This window comes from Scyliorhinus torazame, chromosome 10 (assembly GCF_047496885.1).
Source record: "Scyliorhinus torazame isolate Kashiwa2021f chromosome 10, sScyTor2.1, whole genome shotgun sequence".
NCBI classification, from domain to species: domain Eukaryota; kingdom Metazoa; phylum Chordata; class Chondrichthyes; order Carcharhiniformes; family Scyliorhinidae; genus Scyliorhinus; species Scyliorhinus torazame.
Window position 1 is genome coordinate 188,037,826 of NC_092716.1, and position 27,239 is coordinate 188,065,064.

Consider the following 27,239-nt stretch of genomic DNA (forward strand, 5'->3'; position numbering starts at 1 on the left):
GCAGTACTGCACTGTTGGAGAGGAGCACTGAGGGAATTATGAGCTGTCTGAGGGAGAGATGTGTTGTCAGACATGCTAAGCTGCATTCTCTGCTCCTGGGATTAAGTGTTGACGCTGGTGCAGGATTCGTGGACTTTCATGACAACAAAATTGGCACCGCACCTTGTGGTAAACCATTGTGTTGCATTGTGTTGTGTTGTACATGCCTGGGCTTGTCCCTGCTGGCTCCGCCTATGGCTCCTCCCCTCGGGCTCATGTATAAAGGTGGCTAGCCTGCGCCTCCGCCCCAGTTCGGGACCAGAGGCCAGGAGGCGAGCTGTATAGTGTATTAAAGCCTCAGTTACATTCATCACTCGTCATGTGCTTATTGAAGGCATATCAATTTAATACACTAAACTTTACGATGAACTCATCACTCAAGCCTGATCACCTGGAGCTGGACCCACAGGCAGCCGACGCCACAGAAACTTTTGAGCACTGGCTAAGCTGCTTCGCAGCGTACCTCGCATCCTTCACCGAAGACTTCACAGACCTCCAGAAGAAGCAGATACTCCACGCACGGGTGAGCCCAAGAGTCTTTCTCCTCATCAGGGACGCGCCCTCGTATGCGGAGGCAATATTGCTGCTGAAGGGACAATATGTGAAGTCTGGTTAACGAGGTGTATGGTAGGCACCTCCTTGCCATGAGACGGCAACGTCCGGGGGAATCACTTGCAGAATTCCTGCGTGCTTTGCATGCACTCGCCGGAACTGTGATTGCCGGGCGATATCAGCTACCCAGCACGCGGAGCTGCTGATCAGGGACGCTTATGTCGCGGGCATGAATTCAAATTATATCCGCCAGCGATTACTAGAAGGGGGGACACTCGGCCTCCCAGAGACAGTGCAACTCTCCAACTCGCTGGAGGTGGCCTCCCAGAACCTCCGACCACGCGGCACCCTCGTGGGCCTCGTGGGCGCAGCCATCATCCGACCCAGGTGCGACGCAAGCCTGTGCCGCGCAGCGGCCCGCCAACGCCGGAGGCCCGAGGTGCTACTTTTGCGGCCAGGGCAGCCACCCCAGACAACGCTGCCCGGCACGGAACGCAACTTGTAACGGCTGTGGGAAGAAGGACCACTTTGCGAAAGCCTGCCAGGCCCGATCTCCCCCTAAAACGTATAGGCCCAGCAGCGCTGCCTACTGCATGTCGGGGCCGCCCCCAGCTGCCGCACCACCCGCCATGTGCGACCCGTGGGCGCCGCCATCTTTGCCGCCATCTTCAATTTCGGCAGCCACGTGCGACGTATGGGGGCCGCCATCTTTAACGCTTTCTCCAACCGCCACGCGCGACCCAAGGGGGCCGCCATCCTGGAAGCCATCGTCGATGCCTCCAGCCACGCGCGGCTCATGGGGGCCGCCATCTTGGGACCACTCCGCTGCCTCCTGGGAGCCTGGCTCACCCGACCGTACACTGGCTACTCCACTACCTCCGACCGGCCAACTGACCACCTTCCGAAGCTCGCCTCCATCACGCTTGACCAGTCCCGGCTGCACCACCTCGCGAAGTCTACTATGACCGTCTGGATCAATGGGCAGGAGACGGCCTGTCTTTTCGACTCCGGGAGCACAGGCAGCTTCATTCACCCAGATACGGTAAGGCACTGCTCCCTCCCAATCTTACCCGCGACACAGAAAACCTCCTTGGCTTCCGGATCCCATGCAGTAGAAATCCGGGGGTACTGTGTCGCGAACCTTACTGTACAAGGTGTAGAGTACACTAACTTCAAACTGTACGTGCTTCCCCATCTCTGCGCTGCCCTATTACTGGGGCTCGACTTCCAGTGCCACCTCCACAGCCTTACTTTAAAGTTTGGTGGACCCCTGCCCCACCTCACCGTCTGTAGCCTTGCGACCCTTAAGGTCAACCCACCGTCGCTCTTCGCTAACCTCACCCCGGACTGTAAGCCCGTCGCTACCAGAAGCAGACACAGGGCCTTTATCAGGTGGGAGGTCCAGCGACTCCTGCGAGAGGGGATCATTGAGGATAGTACCAGCCCCTGGAGAGCCCAGTCGCCAAGACTGGGGAGAAGCACCGGATGGTCATCGATTATAGCCAGACTATCAACCGGTACATGCAGCTCGATGCGTACCCTCTCCCACGCATATCTGACATGGTCCACCAGATTGCGCAGTATCGAGTCTTCTCCACAGTTGACTTGAAGTCCGCGTACCACCAGCTCCCAATCAGCCCAGAGGACCGCCAATACACTGCCTTCGAGGCAGATGGCCGCCTCTATCACTTCCTCAGGGTCCCCTTCGGCATCAACAATGGGTCTCGGTCTTCCAAAGAGAAATGGACCGAATGGTTGACCAGTACAGGCTGCGGGCCACTTTCCTGTACTTAGACAATGTCATCATCTGCGGCCATGACCAGCAGGACCATGACGAAAACCTCCAGCACTTCCTCCACAACGCTAAACTCCTGAATCTCACATATAATAAAGAAAAATGCGTTTTCCGCACAACCCGCCTAGCCATCCTCGGCTACGTCATGGAACACGGAGTCCGAGGGCCCGACCCCGACCCCATGCGCCCCCTCATGGAACTCCCCCTCCCCCACTGCCCCAAGGCCCTGAAGAGATGCCTGGAGTTCTTCTCGTACTATGGCCAGTGGGTCCCCAGTTATGCGGACAAGGCCGGTCCGCTTATTAAATCCACCGTTTTTCCCCTGGCGACTGAGGCCTGACTGGCCTTCAATCGCATCAAGGCAGATATTGCCAAAGCCGCGATGCACGCGGTGGACGAGTCCATCCAATTCCAAGTGGAGAGCGATGGGTCGGACTTTGCTCTGGCCGCTACCCTCAACCAGGCGGGCAGGCCCGTGGCTTTCTTCTCCCGTACCCTCCATGCCTCCAAAATTCGACACTCCTCCGTCGGAAAGGAGGCCCAAGCCATCGTACAAGCTGTGCGACATTGGAGGCATTACCTGGCCGTCAGGAGATTCACTCTCCTCACTGACCAACGGTCGGTTGCCTTCATGTTTAATAACACACAGCGGGGCAAGATCAAGAACGACAAGATCCTGAGGTGGAGAATCAAGCTCTCCACCTATAACTACGATATCTTGTATCGACCTGGGAAGCTCAATGAGCCCCCAGATGCCCTCTCCCGCGGTACATGTGCCAGCGCACAAGTAGACCGACTCCGGGCCCTCCACAACGACCTCTGTCACTCTGGGGTCATCCGTTTTTTTCACTTCAAGGCTCGCAACCTGCCTTACTCCATCGAGGAGGTCAGGACCATGACCAGGATCTGCCAGGTCTGCGCGGAGTGCAAACTTCTATCGGCCAGACAGGGTGCACCTGGTAAAGGCCTCCCGCATCTTTGATTGCCTCAGCATCGACTTCAAAGGGCCCCTCCCCTCCACTGACCGTAATGTGTACTTCCTCAACGTTGTTGACGAGTACTCAAGATTCCCCTTTGTCATCCCGTGCCCTGACATGATCTCTGCCACCGTCATCAAGGCCCTGCACAGTCTCTTCACCTTGTTCGTTTTCCCCACTTACATCCATAGCGATCGGGGTTCCTGCTTCATGAGCGACGAGTTGCGTCAGTTCCTGCTCAGCAAGGGCATCGGCTCCAGCAGGACGACCAGCTACAACCCCCAGGGCAACGGACAGGTGGAGAGGGAGAACGCAACGGTCCGGAAGGCCGTCCTCCTGGCCCTACGGTCTAGGAGCCTCCCAGTCTCCCGCTGGCAGGAGATCCTCTCCGATGTGCTCCACTCCATCCGGTCGCTCCTGTGTACTGCCAGCAACGAGACTCCTCATGAGCGAGTTTGCCTTCCCCAGGAAATCCACCTCCGGGTCTCGCTCCCATCCTGGCTGGCAGTCCCAGGGCCCGCCCTCCTCCGGAAGCATGCAAGGAGCCATAAATCCGACCCCCTCCTCGAGAAAGTCCTGCTCCTCCATGCCAATCCACAATATGCCTACGTGACACACCAGGACGGACGACAGGACACAGTCTTCCTTCGGGGTTTGGCACCAGCAGGCTCCCCAGTGACCCTACACCGTCTTTCCCCACCCCTGCCCACCTACCTCACAAACTAGCACCCGCAGGCCCACCGGCGACCATCACCACCACCCCCGCCCATACACCGCCCTCCCCTTCACCGACTCAACATCTATGTGAAGAAGAGGACAACACGCTCCCGGAGGCGCAGGTCTCGACACCGGTGCCCACACCACAGCTGGTACTGAGGCGATCACGGTGGAAGGTCAAGGTCCCCGACAGACTTGACCTTTAAGACCACTTCACCCCTGCCGGACTCTTTTTTAAACAGGGGGTGAATGTGGTAAACCACGGTATTGCATTGTGTTGTGTTGAACATGCCTGGGCTTGTCCTGGCTAGCTCCGCCTGTGGCTCCTCCCCTCGGGCTCATGTATAAAGGTGGCTAGTCTCCACCTCCGCCCAATTTCGGGACCAGAGGCCAGGAGGCTAGCTGTTTAGTGTATTAAAGCCTCAGTTACATTCATCACTCGTCGTGTGCTTATTGAAGGCATATCACACCTGGACCGATTCAGCGACCGTAGAGAGGCTAGTACATGGATCACAATCGATTCCAATGAGAAATGATGCAGGATTCACCAGGTCCGTGACTGACACTCGGGAGGCTGACAAGCTGCAGCCGCATGTACACATTACAATCCCCAACACACTAAGCCAGCCAATTAGATGGCACTGGTTGTGCTGGAGTACGCCCATGCAGCTGACGGGTCGGCTGGGGCCAGTAGGCAACTAGGTGGGTGGGCTGGGGGACACCCATACGACATGTGGCCCTAAGTTCACAGTGGCCAGTCAGCAGCGTGTGCAGCGGCAATGATGTTCCGTGCCCGTCCGCCCTGACCCCACAACACCCCTCCTGGTCACCCCCTGCTACTTCCCCTGGCCTTGGCAGAAGCCCTCCCCGACCAGCGGCACGACTGTCAGAAAATTATGGCGATGTTGGACACTTTCCATACCCCCTCCCCCTCAGCTGCCACGGCTGCACAATTTAAAAAGCGCAAGTGAACCTCGGCATCGGGCATTTTCCCCAGGAGAGGCAGAGCATCGCTAATGATATGCCAACGGCGCTTACTGTGCGTGCGGAGTGGAACACATAGACGTCGCTATCGAGGCACCAGAGAATTGCGATTTGGCGTGAAACTAGCGCCCGCCACGATTTCAGCGTCAAAACCGATTCTCCGCCCAATCGTGTTTGCCGATTCCGGCGTCAGCCGACAGAAAATCCCGCCTTCTGTCTTTCAGGTGTGTGGTAGTCACCACTAGTAGTATATTATATGTATTACGACACTGCCCGTATATTCGAGGTACAAGGATAAATCCCTGCCTACTGGCTCCGCCCAGTAGGCGACGTATAAATGTTTGCGCTCGACGGTGCTGCAGCCATTCTGGTTCCAGCTACAGGAGGCACAACATCTTGTTCAATAAAGCCTCAATTGTTCCACTATTCTCGTCTTTGTGGTAATTGATGGTGCATCAATTTATTGAACGAGATTTTATAAACAATGGATCTCCGCATCAAGCCTGATCGCCTGCAGCTGAGCCCTCAAGCAGCCAACGCTACGTCCGCCTTTGACCACTGGCTAGCCTGCTTCGAAAGCTATCTCAGAACAGCCGCTGAGGAACCCTCGGACTCGCAGAAGCTCCAAGTCCTCTATTCACGGGTGAGCCCTGACATTTTTCCCCTCATCCGGGATGTGCCCACTTACTCCGAAGCGATGGAGCTCCTGAAGGGACATTACGTTCGACCAGTAAATCAAGTATACGCCAGGCACCTCCTGGCCACAAGACAGCAACTTCCCTGGGAGTCGCTGGACGATTTCTGGCGTGTCCTGCACATCCTAGGTAGGAACTGTGACTGCCAGGCAGTTTCGGCAGTCCAGTACACAGAACTTTTAATTAAAGACGGGCATGAAGTCTGCGTACGTCCGCCAGCGCCTACTGGAAGGGGGTACACTCGATCTTGCGGGAACTAGGCAGCTCGCTAATTCGTTAGAAGTGGCCTCCCGTAACGTTCAGTCCTACGCCCCCGACCGCGCGGCACCCTCGTGGGCATCGTGGGCCCCACCAGCTGCCGACACCAGCTCACCGCAAGCCTGCGTCGCACGGCAGCCAGCCAATTCTGGGGGGCCCAAGTGTTATTTTTGCGGGCAAAACAAACACCCCAGGCAGCGCTGCCCGGCGCGGAATGCGACCTGCAACGGGTGTGGGAAGAAAGGACACTTCGCATCTGTTTGCCAGGCCCTGTCGGGCGCCGCTGTTTCCAGGCCCGGCGTTCCTACACCCCCAACGTGCGACCCAGGGGTGCCGCCATTTTCCCCTTCGCAAGCCACTTGCGACCCGTGGGCGCCACCATCTCCCTCACTGCAAGCCACGTGCAGCCCATGGGCGCTGCCATGTTTGATGCCGCCCGCTGTGGGCGCCGCCATTTTCGGCGCCATTTTGGACGGCATCTCAGGACCCCTGCTCGTCTGGCCGTTCATCGCCTGCCGCTACCTCCGTCACCGCTGACCAGCCCGGGACCTCCCAGCATCTGCCGCAGCTCGCCTCTATCACCCTGGATCAGTCCTGGCCCCGCAACCTGGCGACCGCGACGACGATGGTGAAGATCGATGGGCATGAGACGACCTGCCTTTTTGACTCCGGGAGCACAGAGAGCTTCATCCACCCCACTACAGTAAGGCTCTGCTCCCTCCCGGAACACCCCATCACCCAGAAAATCTCCCTGGCCTCCAGATCCCATTCCGTGGAAATCCAGGCGTACTGCATTGCGACCCACACCGTCTGAGGTACCCTCAATAATGCGCTTAGAGATTAAACTGTAAAGAAGGCTTTATTAGACTAATAACTATGCTAGAGCTAGAGACGAGAGCTGACTATTACACAGACCATGAGGCAGCCCTTTATGTATGGCTCCCAGATGGGCGGAGCCAGAGGCGGAGTCCCCAGGTTCCAAGCCCGGTCTTAAAGGGGACATCACCTTACATGATGATACGGCAGTAACCGTTCATCACATTCACCCCCTGTTTAAAAAAGAGTCTGGCGGGGGTGAAGTGCCATCATAGGTCCATCCGTCTCGGTGGCCGGATCATCCTCCTCGACCTCCTCAATTCAGGTGGTGGTGCGGCGGGCACAGACGTCCCGGTTGAGGGCACATCCGGGAACACAGCGGTCGGAGCTTCGGTCCAGGTCGGGGCAGGGGAACTAGGCGGGGACGGGGGTAGCGGTGCCAGCGCCGGCGGGGTGTGTAAAGGGGGGGTGCACGGTAGGGGCTCACGAACGGGTGGTAGTGCAGGAAGGGGGTGTGTTGTAGGGGGCGACGGGTCCTGCAGGGGAGCGGCGCGGGAAGGGGCATCTGTGGTGGAGGATCCAGCGGGTGCCAGATCCTGGAGGGAAACCGTATGTTGCCTGCCGTCGGGAGTGCTCCACGTAGGTGTAACTGGGGTTGGCGTGGAGCAGTCGGACCTTTTCAACTAGGGGGTCCGTTTTATGGCTCCTCGCGTGCCTCCGGAGAAGAACAGGTCCCGGAGCCATCAGCCAAGGTGGAAGCGAGACCCCGGAGGTAGACTTCCTGGGGAAGAGAAACAATCGGTTGTGAGGGGTCTCATTCGTGGCCGTGCAGAGGAGTGACCTAATGGAGTGTAGGGCATCGGGTAGGACCTCCTGCCAGCGGGTGGTTGGGAGATTTCTCGACCGCAGGGCCAGAAGGACAGCCTTCCACACTGTCGTGTTCTCCCTCTCCACCTGCCCGTTTCCCCGCGGGTTATAACTGGTCGTTCTGCTCGAGGCGATGCCTTTGCTGAGCAGATACTGACGCAGTTCATCGCTCATGAACGATGTACCCCGGTCGCTGTGGATATAAGCGGGGAAACCGAACAGAGTGAAGATGCTGTGCAGTGCCTTAATCACCGTGGCTGAGGTCATGTCGGTGCAGGGAATGGCGAATGGGAAGCGGGAGAACTCGTCGATCACAGTGAGGAAATAGGCATAACGGTTGGTGGACGGGAGGGGACCCTTGAAGTCCACGCTCAGTCGCTCAAAGGGGCCCGAGGCCTTCACGAGCCAAACCTTGTCTGGCCGATAGAAGTGCGGTTTGCACTCCGCACAGACTTGGCAGGCCCTGACCATGGCCTTGACCTCCTTGGTTGAGTAAGGTAGGTTGCGGGACTTGATGAAATGGACGAGCCGGGTAACCCCCGGGTGGCAGAGGTCATTGTGGATGGCTTGCAGGCGGTCCTCCTGCACGTTGGCACATGTGCCGCGGGGCAGGGCATCTGGGGGCTCGTTGAGCTCCCCTGGACGATACTTGATATCGTACGAGTAGGTGGAGAGTTCGATCCTCCACCTCAAAATTTTATCATTTTTTATTTTGCCCCGTTGCGTGTTATCGAACATATAGGCGACCGACCGTTGGTTGGTGACGAGGGTAAACCTCCTTCCGGCGAGGTAGTGTCTCCAGCACCGTACAGCCTCCACAATGGCTTGTGCCTCCTTTTCGACTGCAGAGTGTCGAACCTCGGAGGCGGTGAGGGTTCGGGAGAAGAACGCTACTGATCTGCCTCCTTGATTGAGGGTAGCAGCCAGGGCGATGTCTGATGCATCGCTCTCTACCTGGAAAGGGATGGTTTCGTCCATCGCGTGCAAGGCGGCCTTGATGATGTCGGCCTTGATGCGGTTGAAGGCCAATTGAGCCTCAGCCAAGAGGGGAAAAGTGGTGGTCTTTAGGAGTGGGCGGGCTTTGTCTGCATACTTGGGGACCCACTGGGCGTAATAGGAGAAAAGCCCCAAGCACCATTTGAGGGCCTTGAGGATGCGGGCGAGAGGGAGTTCCTTAAGGGGGCGCATGCGGTCGGGGTCGGGACCTAGGACCCCGTCTTCCACGACATAGCCGAGGATGGCCAGCGGGGTGGTGTGGAAAACGCATTTGCCCTCGTTATAGGTCAGGTTAAGGGCTCGGGCGGTCTGGAGGAACTTTTTGAGATTAGCGTCATGGTCCTGCTGATCATGGCCGCAGATGGTGACATTGTCCAAGTACGGGTATGTAGCCCGCAAACCGTACTGGTCCACCATTTGGTCCATCGCCCTTTGAAAGACGGAGACCCCATTTGTGACACCAAAGGGGACCCTGAGGAAGTGGAAGAGCCGGCCGGCTGCTTCGAAGGCAGTATAGGGGCGGTCTTTTGGTCGGATGGGGAGCTGGTGGTAGGCGGATTTGAGGTCGACCGTGGAAAAGATTCGGTATTGGGCGATCCGATTTACCATTTCCACGATGCGAGGAAGGGGGTACGCATCAAGCTGCGTGAATCAGTTTATGGTCTGGCTATAATCCACGACCATCCGTTTCTTCTCCCCGGACCGGACTACCACCACTTGTGCTCTCCAAGGGCTGTTGCTAGCCTCAATGACCCCCTCTCCCAGTAAACGCTGGACCTCTGACTTGATAAAAGCCATATCGTGGGCACTGTAGCGCCGGCTCCTGGTGGCGATGGGCTTACAGTCAGGAGTGAGGTTCGCGAATAGCGAGGGGGGTGCGACTTTCAGTGTCGCAAGGCAGCACACCGTGAGGGGGGTCAAAGGTCCTCCGAACTTCAGTGTCAGGCTTCGGTGGCTGCACTGGAAATGCAGTCCGAGCAGCAGGGGGGCACAGAGGTGAGGGAGGATATAAAATTTGAAACGGGTGTATTTGGCGCCCTGGATCGAGAGATCCACAATACAGTACCCCGTGATTTGTACCGAGTGGGACCCAGATGCGAGGGCTATGGTTTGGGATGCGGGATGGGTGCGTAGGGAGCAGCGCTTTACCGTTTCAGGGTGGATAAAGCTCTCCGTGCTCCCGGAGTCGAAGAGGCGTGCAGTGTCATGCCCGTTCACCTGCACCTGCATCATGGAGTTCTGCAGGTGTTTTGGCCGAGTTGATCGAGGATGATCGCACCCAGTCGCGGGTAGTCGGAGTCCTCAGCCGAGTCGGACTCGTAAAATGGCCGCCGCCGTCGGTCGCACGTGTCGGATCGAGAAGATGGCCGCCGACAAGATGGCCGCTCCCATGATTCGCATGAGGCTGATGACGCGTCAGAAGAGGGCGTGTCGGGTCGGTGCACAGCAGCATTGCGAGGCCTGCGGGCCCGAGAGCCTGATTTTCGGGCCGGCTGTTCTTTGTTTTTCTGACCCCTGGGTCTGGCCAGGCAGACCCTCGCAAAGAGCCCTTTCTTCCTGCAGTCGCTGCAGATCGCGGAGCGGGCTGGGCAGCGTGGGCGTGGGTGCTGGCCCTGCCCGCAGAAGTAGCATGGTGTGCCCCCATGGTGAGTGGGTCGCCGCGTGGCGCAAGCCTGTAATACGGTTGAGTCTGAGGAAGTCCGGGGGGGGCTGGCGGAGTCCACGGGGTACGTACCCAAGTTATGTCGGGCCACCTCCAGCGAGGAGGCGAGCGTTAGCGTCTCCAGGAGGTCGTTTGCCCCGTTTTCGAGCAGCTGCTGCCGGATGTAGGTCGAGTGGATGCCGGACACGAAAGCGGCCCTTATGTGCAGGTTCATATGGACTTCCCCTGTCACATCCTGATGGTCACAGTCCCTGGCAAGCGCGGTGAGTTTTTCAACAAACTCGTCGAGCGATTCCCCCGAGCGCTGCCGGCAGGTAGAGAGCAGGTGCCGGGCGTGCACCTCATTGATGGGTTTGACAAACCGCTTGCGGAGCAACTCAATCGTCTCATCATAAGTCGCCGCCTTTTCGAGCGTGGCGGAGATTCTGTGACTCATCCGTGCGTGGAGTAGACGCAGCTTGCGTGGCCCCAGGATGGGAGTCTCTGCGGAGTCCAGGTAGGCCTTGAAGCACCGCAGCCAGTATTTTAAAATTTCCTTCGCCTCCGGCGTTCGTGCTTCCAGATTGAGCTTCTCTGGTTTTAGGCCTGCATCCATCCTGAATCTAGTTTAGTCTAATAAATTGAGGTACCCTCAATAATGACACTTAGAGATTAAACTGTAAAGAAGGCTTTTTAGACTAATAACTATGCTAGAGCTAGAGACGAGAGCTGACTGCTACACAGCCCATGAGGCAGCCCTCTATGTATGGCTCCCAGATGGGCGGAGCCAGAGGCGGAGTCCCCAGGGTTGCAAGCCCAGTCTTAAAGGGGACATCACCTTACATGATGATACGGCAGTAACCGTTCATCACACCGTCCAAGGCGTAGAGTTTAGCATCTTCCAGCTCTACGTCCTCCCACACCTCTGCGCTGCCCTGTTACTCGGCCTGGATTTTCAGTGCCATCTCCAAAGCCTAACTTTAAAATTCGGCGGACCCCTACCACCCCCCCCCCTCACCGTCTGCGGCCCCACGACCCTTAAGGTCGATCCACCTTCCCTGTTTGCGAACCTCACCCTGGATTGCAAACCCGTCGCCACCAGGAGCAGACTGTACAGTGCCCAGGACAGGACCTTCATCAGGTCGGAGGTGCAACGGCTTCTGCGGGGAGGGGTCATTGAGGCCAGCAACAGCCCCTGGAGAGCTCAAGTGGTGGTAGTGAAGACTGGGGAGAAGCACAGGATGGCCATTGATTACAGTCAGACTATCAATCGGTACACGCAGCTCGACGCGTACCCCCTCCCACACATATCTGACATGGTCAATCAGATTGCGCAGTATCGAGTCTTTTCCACAGTGGACCTGAAGTCCGCCTACCACCAGCTCCTCATCCGCCTGGAGGACCGCCAATACACTGTGTTCGAAGCAGGTGGCCGCCTCTATCACTTCCTTAGGGTTCCCTTCGGCGTCACTAATGGGGTCTCGGTCTTCCAGCGAGAGATGGACCGAATGGTTGACCGGTACGGACTGTGGGCCACTTTCCTGTACCTAGATAACGTCACCATCTGTGGCTACGATCAGCAGGACCACGACGCAAACCTCCAAACATTCCTCCAGACCGCCAAACTCCTTAATCTCACATACTATAAGGAGAAATGCATGTTCCGCACCAACCGCTTAGCCATCCTTGGCTATGTCGTGGAAAATGGAGTCCTAGGGCCTGACCCCCGACCGCATGCGCCCCCTCCAGGAACTCCCTTTCCCCCACCTCCCCAAGGCCCTGAAACGATGCCTGGAGTTTTTCTCCTACTACGCCCAGTGGGTCCCTAATTATGCAGACAAGGCCCGCCCACTCATTCAACCGCATCAAGGCAGACATTGCCAAGGCCACGATGCACGCGGTCGACGAGTCCCTCCCCTTTCAGGTGGAGAACGATGCATCGGACGTAGCTCTGGCCGCCACCCTCAACCAGGCGGGCAGGCCCGTGGCCGTCTTTTCCCGCACCCTCCATGCCTCCGAAATTCGGCACTCCTCCTTCGAAAAGGAGGCCCAAGCCATTGTGGAAGCTGTGCAACATTGGAGGCATTACCTGGGTGGCAGGAGATTCACTCTCCTCACTGACCAACGGTCGGTTGCCTTCATGCTTAATAATACAGAGGGGCAAGATCAAAAATGACAAGATCTTGAGGTGGAGGATTGAGCTCTCCACCTATAATTCAAGATTTTGTATCACCCGGGGAAGCTCAACGAGCCCCCTGATGCCCTATCCCGCGGTACATGTGCCAGCGCACAAGTGGACCGACTCCGGGCTCTCCACTGTGACCTCTGCCACCCGGGGGTCACCCGGTTCTTCCATTTCATCAAGGCACGCAACCTGCCCTACTCCATTGAGGAGGTCAAGACCGTCACCAGAGATGGCCAAGTCTGCGCAGAGTGCAAGCCGCACTACTACCGGCCAGATTGAGCGCACCTGGTGAAGGCCTCCCGCCCCTTTGAACGCCTCAGCGTGGACTTCAAAGGGCCCCTCCCCTCCACCGACCACAACACGTACTTTCTGAACGTGATTGATGAGTACTCCCGGTTCCCTTTCGCCATCCCATGCCCCGATTGTCATGTTGGGTGTTCCGCTATACAAACGAACCAACACGGTTGTAGATGGTACAACTCTGTTTTATTACTCTTGATAACAACATCTGTAAACGTATGACTGTGGTTCGTACTTTACCCGTTAACCTGTGAACCCAGCCCTAACACTATCTTAGAGAGGCACTCAGCACATGGTGTCTGTCTGAGTGGCACGCTGTGAGCTCTGTGCTCTGAGCTATCTCCTGCTGGAATGAGCGGGAACTGTGGTGTTCCCCGTTTTATAATGTGTGTGCCCTCACTGGTGATTGGCTGTGATGTTGCGTGTGTGTTGATTGGTCCGTTGATCTGTCCATCAGTGTGTGTGTGTGATTGCACCATGATATGTTTATCTGAATATCATGACACCAATATCAAAGTAATCAAAGCCCTGCACAGCAACTTCACTCTGTTCGGTTTGGGTTGGATTGGATTGGATTTGTTTATTGTCACGAGTACCGAGGTACAGTGAAAAGTATTTTTCTGCGAGCACCTCAACAGATCATTAAATACATGGGAAGAAAAGGGAATAAAAGAAAATACATAATAGGGCAACACAACATATACAATGTAACTACAAAAGCACTGACATCGGATGAAGCATACAGGGTGTAGTGTTAATGAGGTCAGTCCATAAGAGGTCATTTAGGAGTCTGGTGACAGTGGGGAAGAAGCTGTTTTTGAGTCTGTTCGTGCGTGTTCTCAGACTTCTGTATCTCCTGCCCGATGGAAGAAGTTGGAAGAGTGAGTAAGCCGGGTGGGAGGGATCTTTGATTATACTGCCCGCTTTCCCCAGGCAGCGGGAGGTGTAGATGGAGTCAATGGATGGGAGGCAGGTTTGTGTGATGGACTGGGCGGTGTTCACGACTCTCTGAAGTTTCTTGCGGTCCTGGGCTCCACCTATGGTTTCGCCACCTATGTCCATAGCGATTGGGGATCCTCTTTCATGAGTGATGAGCTGCGTCAGTTCCTGCTCAGCAAGGGCATCGCCTCGAGCAGGACGACCAGCTACAACCCCCGGGATAATGGGCAGGTAGAGAGGGAGAACGCGATGGTCTGGAAGGCCGTCCTGCTGGCCCTGCGGTCTAAAAATCTCCCTGTCTCCCGCTGGCAGGAGGTCCTTCCCGACGTGCTCAACTCCATCTGTTCGCTCGTCTGCACCGCGACAAATAAGACCCCTCACGAACGTGTGTTTGCCTTCCCCAGGAAGTGCACCTCTGGGATCTCGCTCCCAACATGGCTGACAGTTCCTGGACCCGTCCTCCTCCGGAAGCATGTGCGGACCCATAGGTCGGACCCCTTGGTTGAGAAAGTCCACCTCCTACATGCTAACCCGCAGTACGCCTACGTGGCACACCCTGACAGGCGCCAAGACACAGTCTCCCTCCGGGACCTGGCACCCGCCGGGTCCCCACCCATGGCCCCCTCCTTCTGCACTGTAAATTCTATGAAACATTCTATGAAACTATCAAGGTGTCATGTTAATCCAAAGTGACCGCAAAGATTTCAAGATGTCTGGAGCAGGTGCACTCAGATTAACTGGTTATTTATCCCATTGCTGCCTGTGAAATCTCCTGTTATTCACAAATTGGCTGTTTTATTTCTGGCCTGTGCTCAAATTAGTGTCTAATTGCTTTACATTAGCCCAAAGGCATTAACCTGTATCTGTTATGAAGTAAACATGTCTGGGATTTGTCAGGTTTATATTTAGGTTTGATCTGCTGACTTGTCTCTGTGTGTAAACACGCCTTGTGTCACATTTCAGAATGGACGTGATAGAAACAGTCAACATATCGGACATTTCGACACTTGCAGTGAAGAGAACGCGGCGTTGAATCTGATATTAACACCCTATTTACATGTAACTGTGTCCATGAACGATTTAATCCTGATGAAAATAAATTGGAGAAGACAACATTTAAAATAACAAACAGGGGTTTCAGATGACACTGTAAATTATTTTATTACCACTAATGGACAGCGTGATCTTAAACAAAGTTGAGGCTGAAATTCTCTGAATGGTGAGGTGGCTGACTGTTGGGTATTGTCGTCATCATCAGCAAAAAAGGGAAGAATTGAACCTGTGGAAACTCACCTACACAGATGGAGAAAAGGAAACTTTTGCCTCCTCTCCAGAAAGGGGGCAATGGAGAATTTGCCACTTCTTCAGAGAGGGACCAATGTGGACTGTACCACTTCTTCAGAGAGGGGGCAATGGCCACTACTCCAAAGACCATAAGACATGGGAGCAAAACTAGGCCATTCGGCCCATCGCGTCTGCCCCGTCATTCAATCATGGATGATATGTTTCTCATCCCCATTCTCTTGTCTTCTCCCCATAACCCTTGATCTCCTTATTTCTCAAGAACCTATCTATCTCTGTCTTAAAGACACTCAGTGACTTGGACTCCACAGCCTTTTACGGCAATGGGTTCCACAGATTCATCACCCTCTGGCTGAAGAAATTCCTCCTAATCTCTGTTGCAAAGGATCATCTCTTCAGTCTGAGGTTGTGCCCTTGGATTCTAGTTTCTCCTACTAGTGGAAACATTCTCTCCACGTTCACTCTATCTGGGCCTCTCAGAGGGGCAATGGGGACTGTGCCCATTTCATAGAGGGGGGGGAGGGCTGGAATTGGGAACTTGTGCCTATTCTCCAGAGAGTGACCAATGGGGAATGTGCCACTCCTCCAGAGAGAGGGCAATGGGGACTTGCCCATTCCATAGAGAGGAATTGGGAACTTGTGCCACTTCGCCAGAGAGCGGGAAATGGGGACTGTGCCACTTTTCATAGTAGAATTTACAGTGCAGAAGGAGGCCATTCGGCCCATCGAGTCTGCACCGGCTCTTGGAAAGAGCACCCTACCCAAGCCCACACCACCCTATCCCCATAACCCAGAAACCCCACTCAACGAACACTAAGGGCAATTTTGGACACGAAGGGAAATTTAGCATGGCCAATCCACCTAACCTGCACATCTTTGGACTGTGGGAGGAAACCGGAGCACCCAGAGGAAACCCACGCAGACACGGGGAGAATGTGCAGACTCCACACAGACAGTGACCCAAGCCGGGAATTGAACCTGGGAGGGGGGCAATGGGGACTGTGCCACAGAGAGGGGGGAATTGGGAGCGGTGCCACTTTTCCACAGAGGGGGAAATGGTGGACTGTGCCACCTCTGTAGGGGAGGGGGAAACGAGAATTGTGTCATTTCTGCAGAGAGGATCAATGGGGACTGCCACTTCTCCAGAGAGGGAGAAATGGGGGCTGTGAACTTCTCCAGAGAGGGGAGAAATGGGGATTGTACCACTTCTCCACAGAACGGGAAATGGGGACTGTGCCATTTGTGCAGAGAGGGGGAAATAGGGGGACTCTACTGCCTCTGTAGAGAGTGGGGAAATGAGGACTTTGTGCCACTTCTCCAGAGAAGGGCAATGGGGATTGTGGCCATTCAATAGTGGGGGGGGGGGGGGGGGGGGGGGGGGGGGGGGAGAAGGATTTGGAACTTCTGCCTCTTCTCCAGAGAAGTGGAATTGGGGGACTGTGAACTTCTGCAGAGAGGGGGAAATGGGGGCTGTGAACTTCTGCAGAGAGGGTAAAATGGGGACTGTGAACTTCTGCAGAGAGGGTGAAATGGGGACTATGCTACTTCTCCAGAGAGGGGAAATGGGGGCTGTGCCACTTCTCCAGAGATGGGGCTTTGGAGACTCTGCCCTTTTCCCTGGAGAAGGAGAAATGAAGACCATGACCCTTCTATACACAAGAGGGGGCAATGGGAACTGCACCTTCTTTCCAGAAAGGCAACAAAAAGGACCATGTCCCTTTTTCCTGAAGGAGAGAAATGCCAATTATACTCCAACAAATGATCAATAATGGTACAATTGAAATTTCTTTTCCCCTAAATATTGTTTCCACCTCCCTATTTATTGCTCTGAGTCCCACTCCCATGCTCTACCCTTATGACTGGGAAGTAAAGGAGGACATCCACCTGAGCCACGGTAAATATGTAGAGACACTGGCAGATGAATACTGAGGGTTCCATCTCTGCGGGCACTGGGGGTTTGGTTACATTTAGGAACTCCAGAGAGGCAGATAATACACCATCTTGCCCTCCTCAGATTCAGTGATGATGCCAGTGGGATTAACACCATGAAAGTTCCTCAAATACCATTTCCTTATAAAACCTGTGCAGAAAGTGCTCAGTCCAAAGGAATGCTTGCTATTCCGAGGTGTGCTCTGGAGTGCATGTCAGGAACTCGGTCCTCTGAGGTCAGAAGGACCAATGGAATTGCGCACATCATGGTTCATACTGCCATCATACATTATCTGTAAAATCCACCAAGCGGTGAATAATGAGTTCAGCTGTCAAGGAAACCTGACCACTCAGTGGGTTTCCTCAATGTTAGTGCCATGGTTACAGCTAGGGGCTCAGTGGGGTCGCAAAGAGTCAGCGGGTCGTGGGAGCTTCATGTGTGAAAATTGGCTGTCGTGGTTCATTTATTACAGCAGTGGCTACACTTCACTTTGATAGTTGTACAACACTTGGGATGTCCTGAGGTTGTGAGAGGTGCTATAGAAATGCAAGTCCTTTCTTTCTGTAACTGTTATAGGTGAACTGCACTTGATGCAGTGTAGCGAGAGACAGACCTCCAACACTTGATAAAATGCAGCACGATTTTATTCAACATCCAAACTATTATACATGTTCAACTGTGGGTTGACACTATGCTGACTTGACAGCACGGTAGCATAGTGGTTAGCACAATTGCTTCACAGCTCCAGGGTCCCAGGTTCGATTCCTGGCTTGGGTCACTGTCTGTGCGGAGTCTGCACGTTCTCCCCGTTGTGTGCGTGGGGTTTCCTCCGGGTTTTCCGGTTTCCTCCCACAGTCCAAAGATGTGCAGGTTAAGTGGATCGGCCATGCTAATTTGCCCTGAGTGCCCACAATTGCCCTTAGTGTTGGGTAGGGTTACTGGGTTATGGGGATAGGGTGGAGGTGTGGGCTTGGGTAGGGTGCTCGTTCCAAGAAGGAGCAGACTTGATGGGCCGAATGGCCTCATTCTGCACTGTAAATTCTATGATTCTATGTATTCGCCATGTTTTTGTTAAACCATGGTTTGTGTCTGTAGTTGCAGGTGTCTGTCACCATTTAGTGTCTGAAATGTTCCTGTTCCCCTGATTGTACTGTGACATTCCTACCCCAGGTGGACACTCACATCCACGCTGCTGCCTGCATGAGTCAGAAACATTTGCTGAGGTTTATTCAGCAAACCAACAAGACAGAGGCTGATCGAATTGTACTGGAGAAGAAAGGATGCAAATTGACCCTGAGAGAGGTGTTTGCAAGTCTCAACATGGACCCTTATGATCTCACCGTCGATTCACTGGATGTGCATGCAGTAAGATCTAATTTTCCACTTTTGCCATTGTGTTTATAATGTTAATAACTTGCATTTATTTAGTGCGTTTTTTTGCAAAAAATTGTGCATGTCACTGGCCAGGCTGATGTTTATTGCCCACTTGTAATTACCCTTGAGATGGTGGTGCTGAGCCGTTCCCTTTAACCCCTTTAATCCCTTTATCCATATGCAGTCTATATGGCGCAGGTACACCTACAGTACTGTGAGGAAGGGAGTTCCAGGATTCTGACTCAATGGGCGGGATTCTCCCGCAATTGGTGGGATGGCCCGGTGCCAAGAAAAGCGCGAACCACTCCGGCGTCGGGCCAACCGGAAGTTGCGGAATCCTCTGCACTTCTGGGAGCTAGGCCGGCGATGGAGGGGTTGGCGCTGCGCCAGCTGGCGCCAAAGGGCCGGCGTGAATTGGCGCATTGCGCAGACCGGGCCAGCGTGTTACTGCACATGCGCAAGACCGGCCGGCGTGTTCCTGCACATGCACAGACCGGCCGGGCGTGTTCCCTGCGCATGCACAGGACACCGGCCGGCGTGTTCCTGCACATGCACAGACCCGGGCCGGGCGTGTTCCTGCGCATGCACAGACCGGCCGGCGTGTTCCTGCACATGCACAGACCGGCCGGCGTGTTCCTGCGCATGCACAGACCGGCCGGCGTGTTCCTGCACATGCACAGACCGGGCCGGCGTGTTTACTGCACATGCGCAGACACGGCCGGCGTGTTCCTGCACATGCGCCAGGACCGGCCAGCGTGTTACTGCACATGCGCAGGACCCGGCCGGCGTGTTCCTGCACATGCGCATGAGACCGGCCGGCGTGTTACTGCACATGCGCAGACCGGCCGGGCGTGTTACTGCGCATGCGCCAGACCAGCCGGCGTGTTACTGCACATGCGCAGGACCCGGGCCAGCGTGTTACTTGCACATGCGCAGGACCGCGGCCGGCGTGTTACTTGCGCAATGCGCAGGATACCGGCCGGCGTGTTACTGCACATGCGCCAGGACCGGCCGGCGTGTTACTGCACATTGCGCCAGACCGGCCGGCGTGTTACTGCACATGCGCAGACTCGGCCGGCGTGTTACTGCACATGCGCAGGACCGGCCGGGGGTGTTACTGCGCATTGCGCAGGGACCCGGGCCGGCGTGTTTACTGCACATGCGCAGTACCGGCCGGCGTGTTACTTGCACATGCGCAGTGACCCGGCCGGCGTGTTACTGCACATGCGCAGAGTACCCGGCCGGTGTTACTGCACATGCGCAGGAGGGGGTTCTTCTCCCGTGCCGGGCCATGGCGGAGCCCCTACAGAGGCCGGCGCGGAAGGAAGGAGTGCTCCCCACGGTACAGGCCCGCCCGCAGATCGTTGGGCCCCCGATTGCGGGCCAGGCCACCGTAAGGGCCCCCCCCGGGGCCGCCGTATGGGACCATGTCCCATTTCACGCCGGCGTGACTGGCCAGGAACTGACGGCCACTCGGCCCATCGGGGTCCGGAAAATTGCTGGGGGGGGGGGGGTGCGCTGCCAATGGCCCCCGACCGGCGTGGTGTAAACCCCACTCCCGCCCAAAAACTGGTGCTGGAGAATAGGCATTCGGCGTCAGAGCGGCGGGGCGGGATTCACGCCGCCCCCCAGGGATTCTCCGACCCGGCGGGGGGTCAGAGAATCTCGCCCCGCCCAATGTCAGTGATGGAACAGCCAACATGGTTCCAAATAAGGAAGGGTGTGGTTTGGAGGGGAATTTGGAGGTAATAGTGTTCCCTTGGGCAGAATTCTCCCATGTTCCCGCTGGCAGGTTCAATGAGGGTATGCCCCGGAGGTGGCCCGGAAATCGGTTTCACGCCGGTGTAAATTTTTCTGCAGGATCTTTCGCTGGTGCCCGTTATGGCAGACTGGAAAATTCACTGGAGGCCGGCATCTCCCCACCCCGCCCCCCCCAAATCCGATTCTGCTGATAGGAAAACACACTCGTGCAGAACACGTCTGGAACAACGTAGTGTGCAGATGTTGGGACTCACCTGAAGAATGCCTGCGGCTGCCTCCCGAGTTCGGGATGGATGCCACCGGCCACCCTGGAGCATTAAAACGCAGCAGCCTGGAGGGGGTGGGGGGGGCATCAATAGGTGAATCTTCCAGATTCGGCATCCTGGAGGAGGTCCATCTTCTGGCTTCGTAACGTTCCTGCAAATCTGTCTGCTTTCTCAGGCGGTCCATCTTCATTTTCAGGAGGTCCATTTTCTTTCCTCAGTAGTGATGTTGGCCGCATTTTGAATATGGCTCCCGGTTACGACGGCAGACCATGCATCTTCAGGTCCGCCCCGCCATGGAAAATGGTGCTGAACACCAGGTTGCATAATTAATGAGGCCAGAGCGGAAGATTTGCCATGTTTTCCCGCCAGCTTCCACAGAGGGAAATACTCCACGTTGCCGCCCTGCCACTAGACTTAGTCCCAGGATGGGAGAATTCCACCCCATGCGTCTGCTGCCCTGGGGCGTCATTCTCCGACCCCCCGCCGGGTCGGAGAATGGCCGTTGGCCGCCGTGAATCCTGCCCCCGCCCCCGCCGAAGTCTCCGAAGGGAGAAAAGTCGGCGGGGCGTTAATGGCGCCGCTGCCGCGGAGAATGTCACGGGCCTGCGCAAGGCAGCCGATTTTCGGCCTGCCGATATTCTCCCTTCCGGATGGGCCGAAGTCCCGTCGACGTGATGACCGTTCACGTCGACGTGAATCAAACCTCCTTTTCATCGGCGTGACCCGGTGCTCCAGGCTCACGCCGACCAGCGAGGAGGTGAGTGACGGCCTGGGGGGTTGGCTCTGGGCAGGAAATGGCGTGGCCGCAGACTGATTGCATGAGGAGAGGTGTGTCTCGGCTTGTGTGTGTGTGTGTGCGGCGGGGGGGGGGGTTAGAGTAGGCTGGGCTCCGGGGGAGTGCCGGGAGGGGGTCCGTGCCGGGGTGGAGGTTGGGGGTTGGGGGGGGTCCGTGCTGGGGTGGAGGTTGGGGAGGGGGTCCGTGCTGGGGTGGAGGTTGGGGAGGGGGTCCGTGCTGGGGTGGAGGTTGGGGGTTGGGGGGGGTCCGTGCTGGGGTGGAGGTTGGGGAGGGGGTCCGTGCTGGGGTGGAGGTTGGGGGTTGGGGGGGGTCCGTGCCGGGGTGGAGGTTGGAGGTTGGGGGGGGTCCGTGCCGGGGTGGAGGTTGGGGGTTGGAGGGGGTCCGTGCCGGGGTGGAGGTTGGGGGTTGGGGAGGGGGTCCGTGCTGGGGTGGAGGTTGGGGGTTGGGGGTCCGTGCTGGGGTGGAGGTTGGGGGTTAGGGGTCCGTGCTGGGGTGGAGGTTGGGGAGGGGGTCCGTGCTGGGGTGGAGGTTGGGGAGGGGGTCCGTGCCGGGGTGGAGGTTGGGGGTTGGGGGGGGTCCGTGCTGGGGTGGAGGTTGGGGAGGGGGTCCGTGCCGGGGTGGAGGTTGGGGGTTGGAGGGGGTCCGTGCCGGGGTGGAGGTTGGGGGTTGGGGGGGGTCCGTGCTGGGGTGGAGGTTGGGGAGGGGGTCCGTGCCGGGGTGGAGGTTGGGGGTTGGGGGGAGTCTGTGCTGGGGTGGAGGTTGGGGAGGGGGTCTGTGCCGGGGTGGAGGTTGGGGGTTGGAGGGGGTCCGTGCCGGGGTGGAGCTTGGGGGTTGGGGGGGGTCCGTGCTGGGGTGGACGTTGGGGAGGGGGTCCGTGCTGGGGTGGAGGTTGGGGGTTGGGGGGGGTCCGTGCTGGGGTGGAGGTTGGGGAGGGGGTCCGTGCCGGGGTGGAGGTTGGGGGGGGGGGTCCGTGCTGGGGTGGAGGTTGGGGAGGGGGTCCGTGCCGAGGAGGGTGATGGGAGGGCAAATGAGTTGGTCCACCTGGCCAGGTGCCAGCCTCCAACAGTTGGACCCATGCGGTCCATGCCACCTGGCTGGGGGGAGGAGGGGATATGGGCAATGATGACATGTCGTCGTTCCCCTCCCCCCCACCAGGCCGTCATGTTTTCAGATCATCCAGCGATGTTGGCCGCCGTGGTGGCAGCCGCTCATGTCTATGTTGCCCTGGATGAGGAGGAGGAGGAGGAGGAGCGTGCCAGAGAGGCGGCGCAGGCTGCCGCAGAGGGGCAGGCGGCAGCCGCCCAGGCTGGAGGGACACCTGACCGACAGGACGAGGAGGGGGAGGAGGACGTCGCGGCCCCACGGCAACGGAGGCACCCGAGGGTGCCCCGTGTGTACCGGCCCCGGCAGTCATACCAGGACCTCGCGGACCGGGAATGCAGGAGGAGACTCCGGATGAGCCGGGAAACCGTGGCACACATCTGCCACCTGCTGGCACACCTGTCACCGCGTGGCACTGGCGGGGGACACCCTCTCCCCGTGTCCGTCAAGGTTACGGTGGCCCTGAACTTTTATGCAACGGGGTCATTCCAGGCACCGAGTGGGGACCTGTCCGGCATATCACAGACATCGGTGCACCGGTGCATCCGGGCAGTGACAGATGCCCTTTATGCCATGGCGCACCGCTACATCCGCTTCCCTGTGGACCGGGCCGTGGGCTTCTCTGCCGTGGCCGGGTTCCCCATGGTCCAGGGCGCGATCGATGGGATGCACATCGCCGTGCGGCCACCTGCAGATAACAGGGCCGTGTTCACTAATAGGAAGGGGACCTATTCGATGAACATACAGGTGGTCTGCGACCACCGCATGATGATCCTGCACGTCTGCGCCCGTCACCCAGGCAGTGTACACGACTCATTCGTGTTGTCGCGGTCATCCATCCCCGGCATGTACGAGGGACGCCATCCCCGGCTGAGGGGCTTGTTGCTGGGCGACAGGGGCTACCCATTGCGATCGTGGCTGATGACGCCTATACGGAGGCCACGCAATGAGGCGGAGAACCGCTACAATGATGCCCATGTAGCGACAAGGGGAGTGATCGAGAGGTGCTTTGGCGTGCTGAAGATGCGTTTCAGGTGCCTGGACCTCCCTGGGGGCGCCCTCCAGTATCGGTCAGATAGGGTCGGCCGCATCATTGTGGTGTGCTGCGTCCTGCACAACATAGCCCAGCAGAGGGGCGATGTGCCGCAGGCAGAGGAGGGCGGAGTGGAGGAGCAGCAGGAAGAGGCACAGTCCTCCCCAGATGAGGGGGATGGGGGCAATGGTCAGGGCAGACGGGGTAGACACAGGCGGGTGGCTGTCCACCGTTACCGGCTGGCCCAGCGGGCACGGGACAGACTGATAGACGCCCGCTTCACTGACTAGATGGGCGTGGGAATCGGGTAGTATGGCCACAGACCGCACACCATGGCAACAGCCGACCACCCACACCCCCCACCCATCCACCCACCCAGCACCCTCACCCCCCTCCCCAACCCCACCCACCCCACCCGCATGCACACCACCCCCCCCCCCCCCCACCCCCCATTGCTGATCCACCGGCGGCACAATGGGCCGGGCTCACACAGTTGCGGGTGGACGCGTGTCTATCGCAGGCCATGGAGGATGATGACAACCCGCCCTGCGATGAGCTCCTGGCTCTACATCGTTGGACTATGTCTGACCCATGGCCACAGTACCACCATCCACCTGGACCATCCCTGCATGCGGCTGTGACACTGCAGCGCACGGTCCCGTCCTCTGCCCGGGGGATGTTGATGGCGGCCCAGGGGGAAGGGGGCAGACTCACCTGGGGCTGAGGTAAGACCACCCGTCACACACACACTTGCGCTCAACGTACATGACACGCCCGCACACTTTGGACAGAGCACAAAGGCAGCTTCGGTAGGTGTAACATTGACTTTAATAACCAAAGGAGTTCATGCACGTGCCCTAGCCCCTAAAACTCATCTGTGCCCTGCACCCGTGCCAACTTACTCAGTGTCTAATTGTTTGGCCTTACGGGCCCTTTGACTACGTCTACGTGGTTCCCCAGACGGTACAGCAGAACTGGAGGTGGACTCCTGTGATTCCTGCCCTCTGACACTGGATCCCTTTGGCGGCCGTTTCCTGGGGCGTCCTGGCCTAGATGGGCCAGGCTGCGGCCCGGGCGACTGGGATGGCGAGCTGCCAGCCTGTCCTGCCCGTTGCCCACCCGATGCACCTGGGACGGAAGGGGGGTGTCCGAGGTGTCGCGGTGTACCGGGATCTCCCCTACAGAGGGAGCCGGGACGGACCACACCACCTTCTCCTCCCTCGGGGTGCCCGATGGCCCTCAGGCCTCTACATGGGTGGGGGATGCGAACGGACTGGCCATCCGACGCCCCCCCGACATCTGGCGCTGCCAGTCCTGGAGGCCCGTGCTGGTATCGACAGGGGTCTGCAGGTTTGCAGCCATGGAGCCCAGGGTGTTGGCAAACCCTGTCTGTGACAGTGCGACGCCGGCTCGCACATGGCCACTGGCGCCGATGCCCTCAGCGATGGCCTGCTGAGACTGGGCCATGGCCTGCAGAGACTGGGCCATGGCCTGCTGAGACTAGGCCATGGCCTGCAGAGACTGGGCTATGGCGTTGAGCGCCTCTGCATCTGGCGCTGGCACTGGCTCATGGCCTCCTGTGAGAGGGCAGCCATGTCCTGGGCCACAGACGCCGCCTGCACGGAAAGCCCCAGGCCTCGCAAACCGTTCCCCATGTCTGACACCGTCGCACCCATTGCCTCCACCGCGGACGCCACCCGTGCGGTGTCGGCCTGGGTGGCTCGCATGACCGGCACCACTCCCAGCTCCTGGACGCGGGTGGACTCCTCCACCTGCGACTGCAGCCGCCGCAAGCCGGCCGTCACCCTCTTCGCTCGTCTCCGGGTCGGTGGTTGCATCGGATCTATGTGTGGGTGTGGTAACTCCAGGAACCCGGGATCCATCTGGGCGGCAGATGTTCGCTTGGCCTGGGCTGCCCTCCGACCGCCCGGCTCCTCTGCTGCTCCTACCTCCACCTGCTGTACCGGGACGGCTGTGTTGTGCGCACCAGTGAGTGTACCAGACGCCTCATCACTAAAGTGCCCAACCGAGGTGAGTGTTTCTGCGATGGTGGAGGGTGTTGGTGACAGCAGTGGCGTTGTGTCGTGCTCTTCGTCCTACTCTGAGTCCAGGGCACTTTGGGGTGGGGGTTCGTCTCCACCCATCCACTCTGAGTCACTGTCCGGTATTTCGTCTTCTTGGGTAGGGGTGTCCTGGGTAGTGCTGTCCCGGGTAGGGGTGTCCCGGGTAGGGGTGTCCCGGGTAGTGGTGTCCTGGGTAGGGGTGTCCTGGGTAGTGGTGTCCTGGGTAGTGGTGTCCTGGGTAGTGGTGTCCTGGGTAGTGGTGTCCTGGCTCGGATGTGACGGGGGCCTGTGGCTGCCCCCCTCATCGCTGGGTGGTCGCTCCCGCACGTGACGGGGGTGTCGTCTCCCTGTTGCTCCAGGTCTCTCAGTCTCCCGTGGTGTGCGAGGGGCATCCTGCGGGCGTCGCATGCTGGAGGGTCCGGGTCTCTCCGTCTCCCGTGGTGTGCGAGGGGCATCCTGCGGGCGTCGCATGCTGGAGGGTCCGGGTCTCTCCGTCTCCCGTGGTCTCCGAGGGGCATCCTGCGGGCGTCGCATGCTGGAGGGTCCGGGTCTCTCCGTCTCCCGTGGTCTCCGAGGGGCATCCTGCGGGCGTCGCATGCTGGAGGGTCCGGGTCTCTCCGTCTCCCGTGGTGTGCGAGGATCATCCTGCGGGCGTCGCATGCTGGAGGGTCCGGGTCTCGCCGTCTCCTGTGGTCTCCGAGGGGCATCCTGCGGGCGGTGTGCATCTGCGGGGATGGGTGCCTGGACGTTTGGTCCTGCGATACACAATGAAGCATGCATGGTTAGACATCAGGCAGTGATCTGGTGATACGGGGGAGGGGGATATAGGGGAGGGGGGATATGGGGACGGGCTGTCGGTGGCTCACTTGCTGGTGGACCCCCGACCTCTGCATCAGCAACCTCCCGGTCCTCAGGTCCGCCAGCCAGTTCCAGGGCCCTTTCCTCGTGTACGGTCAGTGGCCTCTCATCAGCGGGCCCTCCTCCAGTCCTCACATGCTCCCTATTGTTGTGTGCGCGCTTCTCCTGTGGGGGGGGGGGGGGGGTGGTGGCAGGGGTAAAAGGCAACAGTGTTAGGCAGGTATATGAATGCACGCCATCGGTTGCGCGTGCATTGCAGAGGTTAAGGTTAGGGCTGGATTCACTTGGGGATATGGGGGATATGGGGGAGGGGGGATATGGGGGATATGGGGGAGGGGGGATATGTGGGATATGGGGAGGGGGGATATGGGGGAGGGGGGATATGGGGGAGGGGGGAATATGGGGGAGGGGGGATATGGGGGAGGGGGGATATGGGGGAGGGGGGATATGGGGGATATGGGGAGGGGGATATGGGGGAGGGGGGATATGGGGGATATGGGGAGGGGGATATGGGGGAGGGGGGATATGGGGGATATGGGGGAGGGGGGATATGGGGGATATGGGGGAGGGGGGATATGGGGAGGGGGATATGGGGGAGGGGGGATATGGGGAGATGGGATAGGGGGGAGAGGGGATATGGGGGAGGGGGGGATATGGGGGAGGGGGGGGGATATGGGGAGGCTCACCCTGCCTGCTCTGACGAGGTCGTTCACCTTCTTGTGGCACTGGGTGCCTGTCCGTGGTGTCAGGGCCACAGCGGTGACGGCCTCTGCCACTTCCCTCCACAGACGCCGGCTGTGGCGTGGGGCAACTCTGCGGCCGTGCCCGGGATACAGGGCGTCCCTCCTCTGCTCCACCGCGTCCAGGAGCGCCTCCACATCGCGTGACTCGAACCTCGGGGCTGAGCGACGGCCAGCCATCCAGTCGGGTGTTGCGGTCGGGTGTTGCGGTCGGGTGGGGGGGAGCTGCGCGGCCTCATGAGCCGTCACGCCG

At 58.2% G+C, this 27,239-nt stretch overlaps 1 protein-coding gene across 3 annotated transcripts in view; it reads left to right on the plus strand.

Annotated features, from left to right (window-relative positions):
- The window catches only part of LOC140384441 (AMP deaminase 3-like), a 224,337-nt gene that overhangs the window by 154,642 nt on the left and 42,456 nt on the right, over positions 1–27,239 (plus strand). For all 3 annotated transcript variants that reach the window (XM_072466149.1, XM_072466148.1, XM_072466147.1), the window contains exon 7: positions 18,165–18,359. In XM_072466149.1, the coding sequence (XP_072322250.1) occupies positions 18,165–18,359 (195 nt within the window). The remainder of the gene's footprint in view (positions 1–18,164; positions 18,360–27,239) is intronic.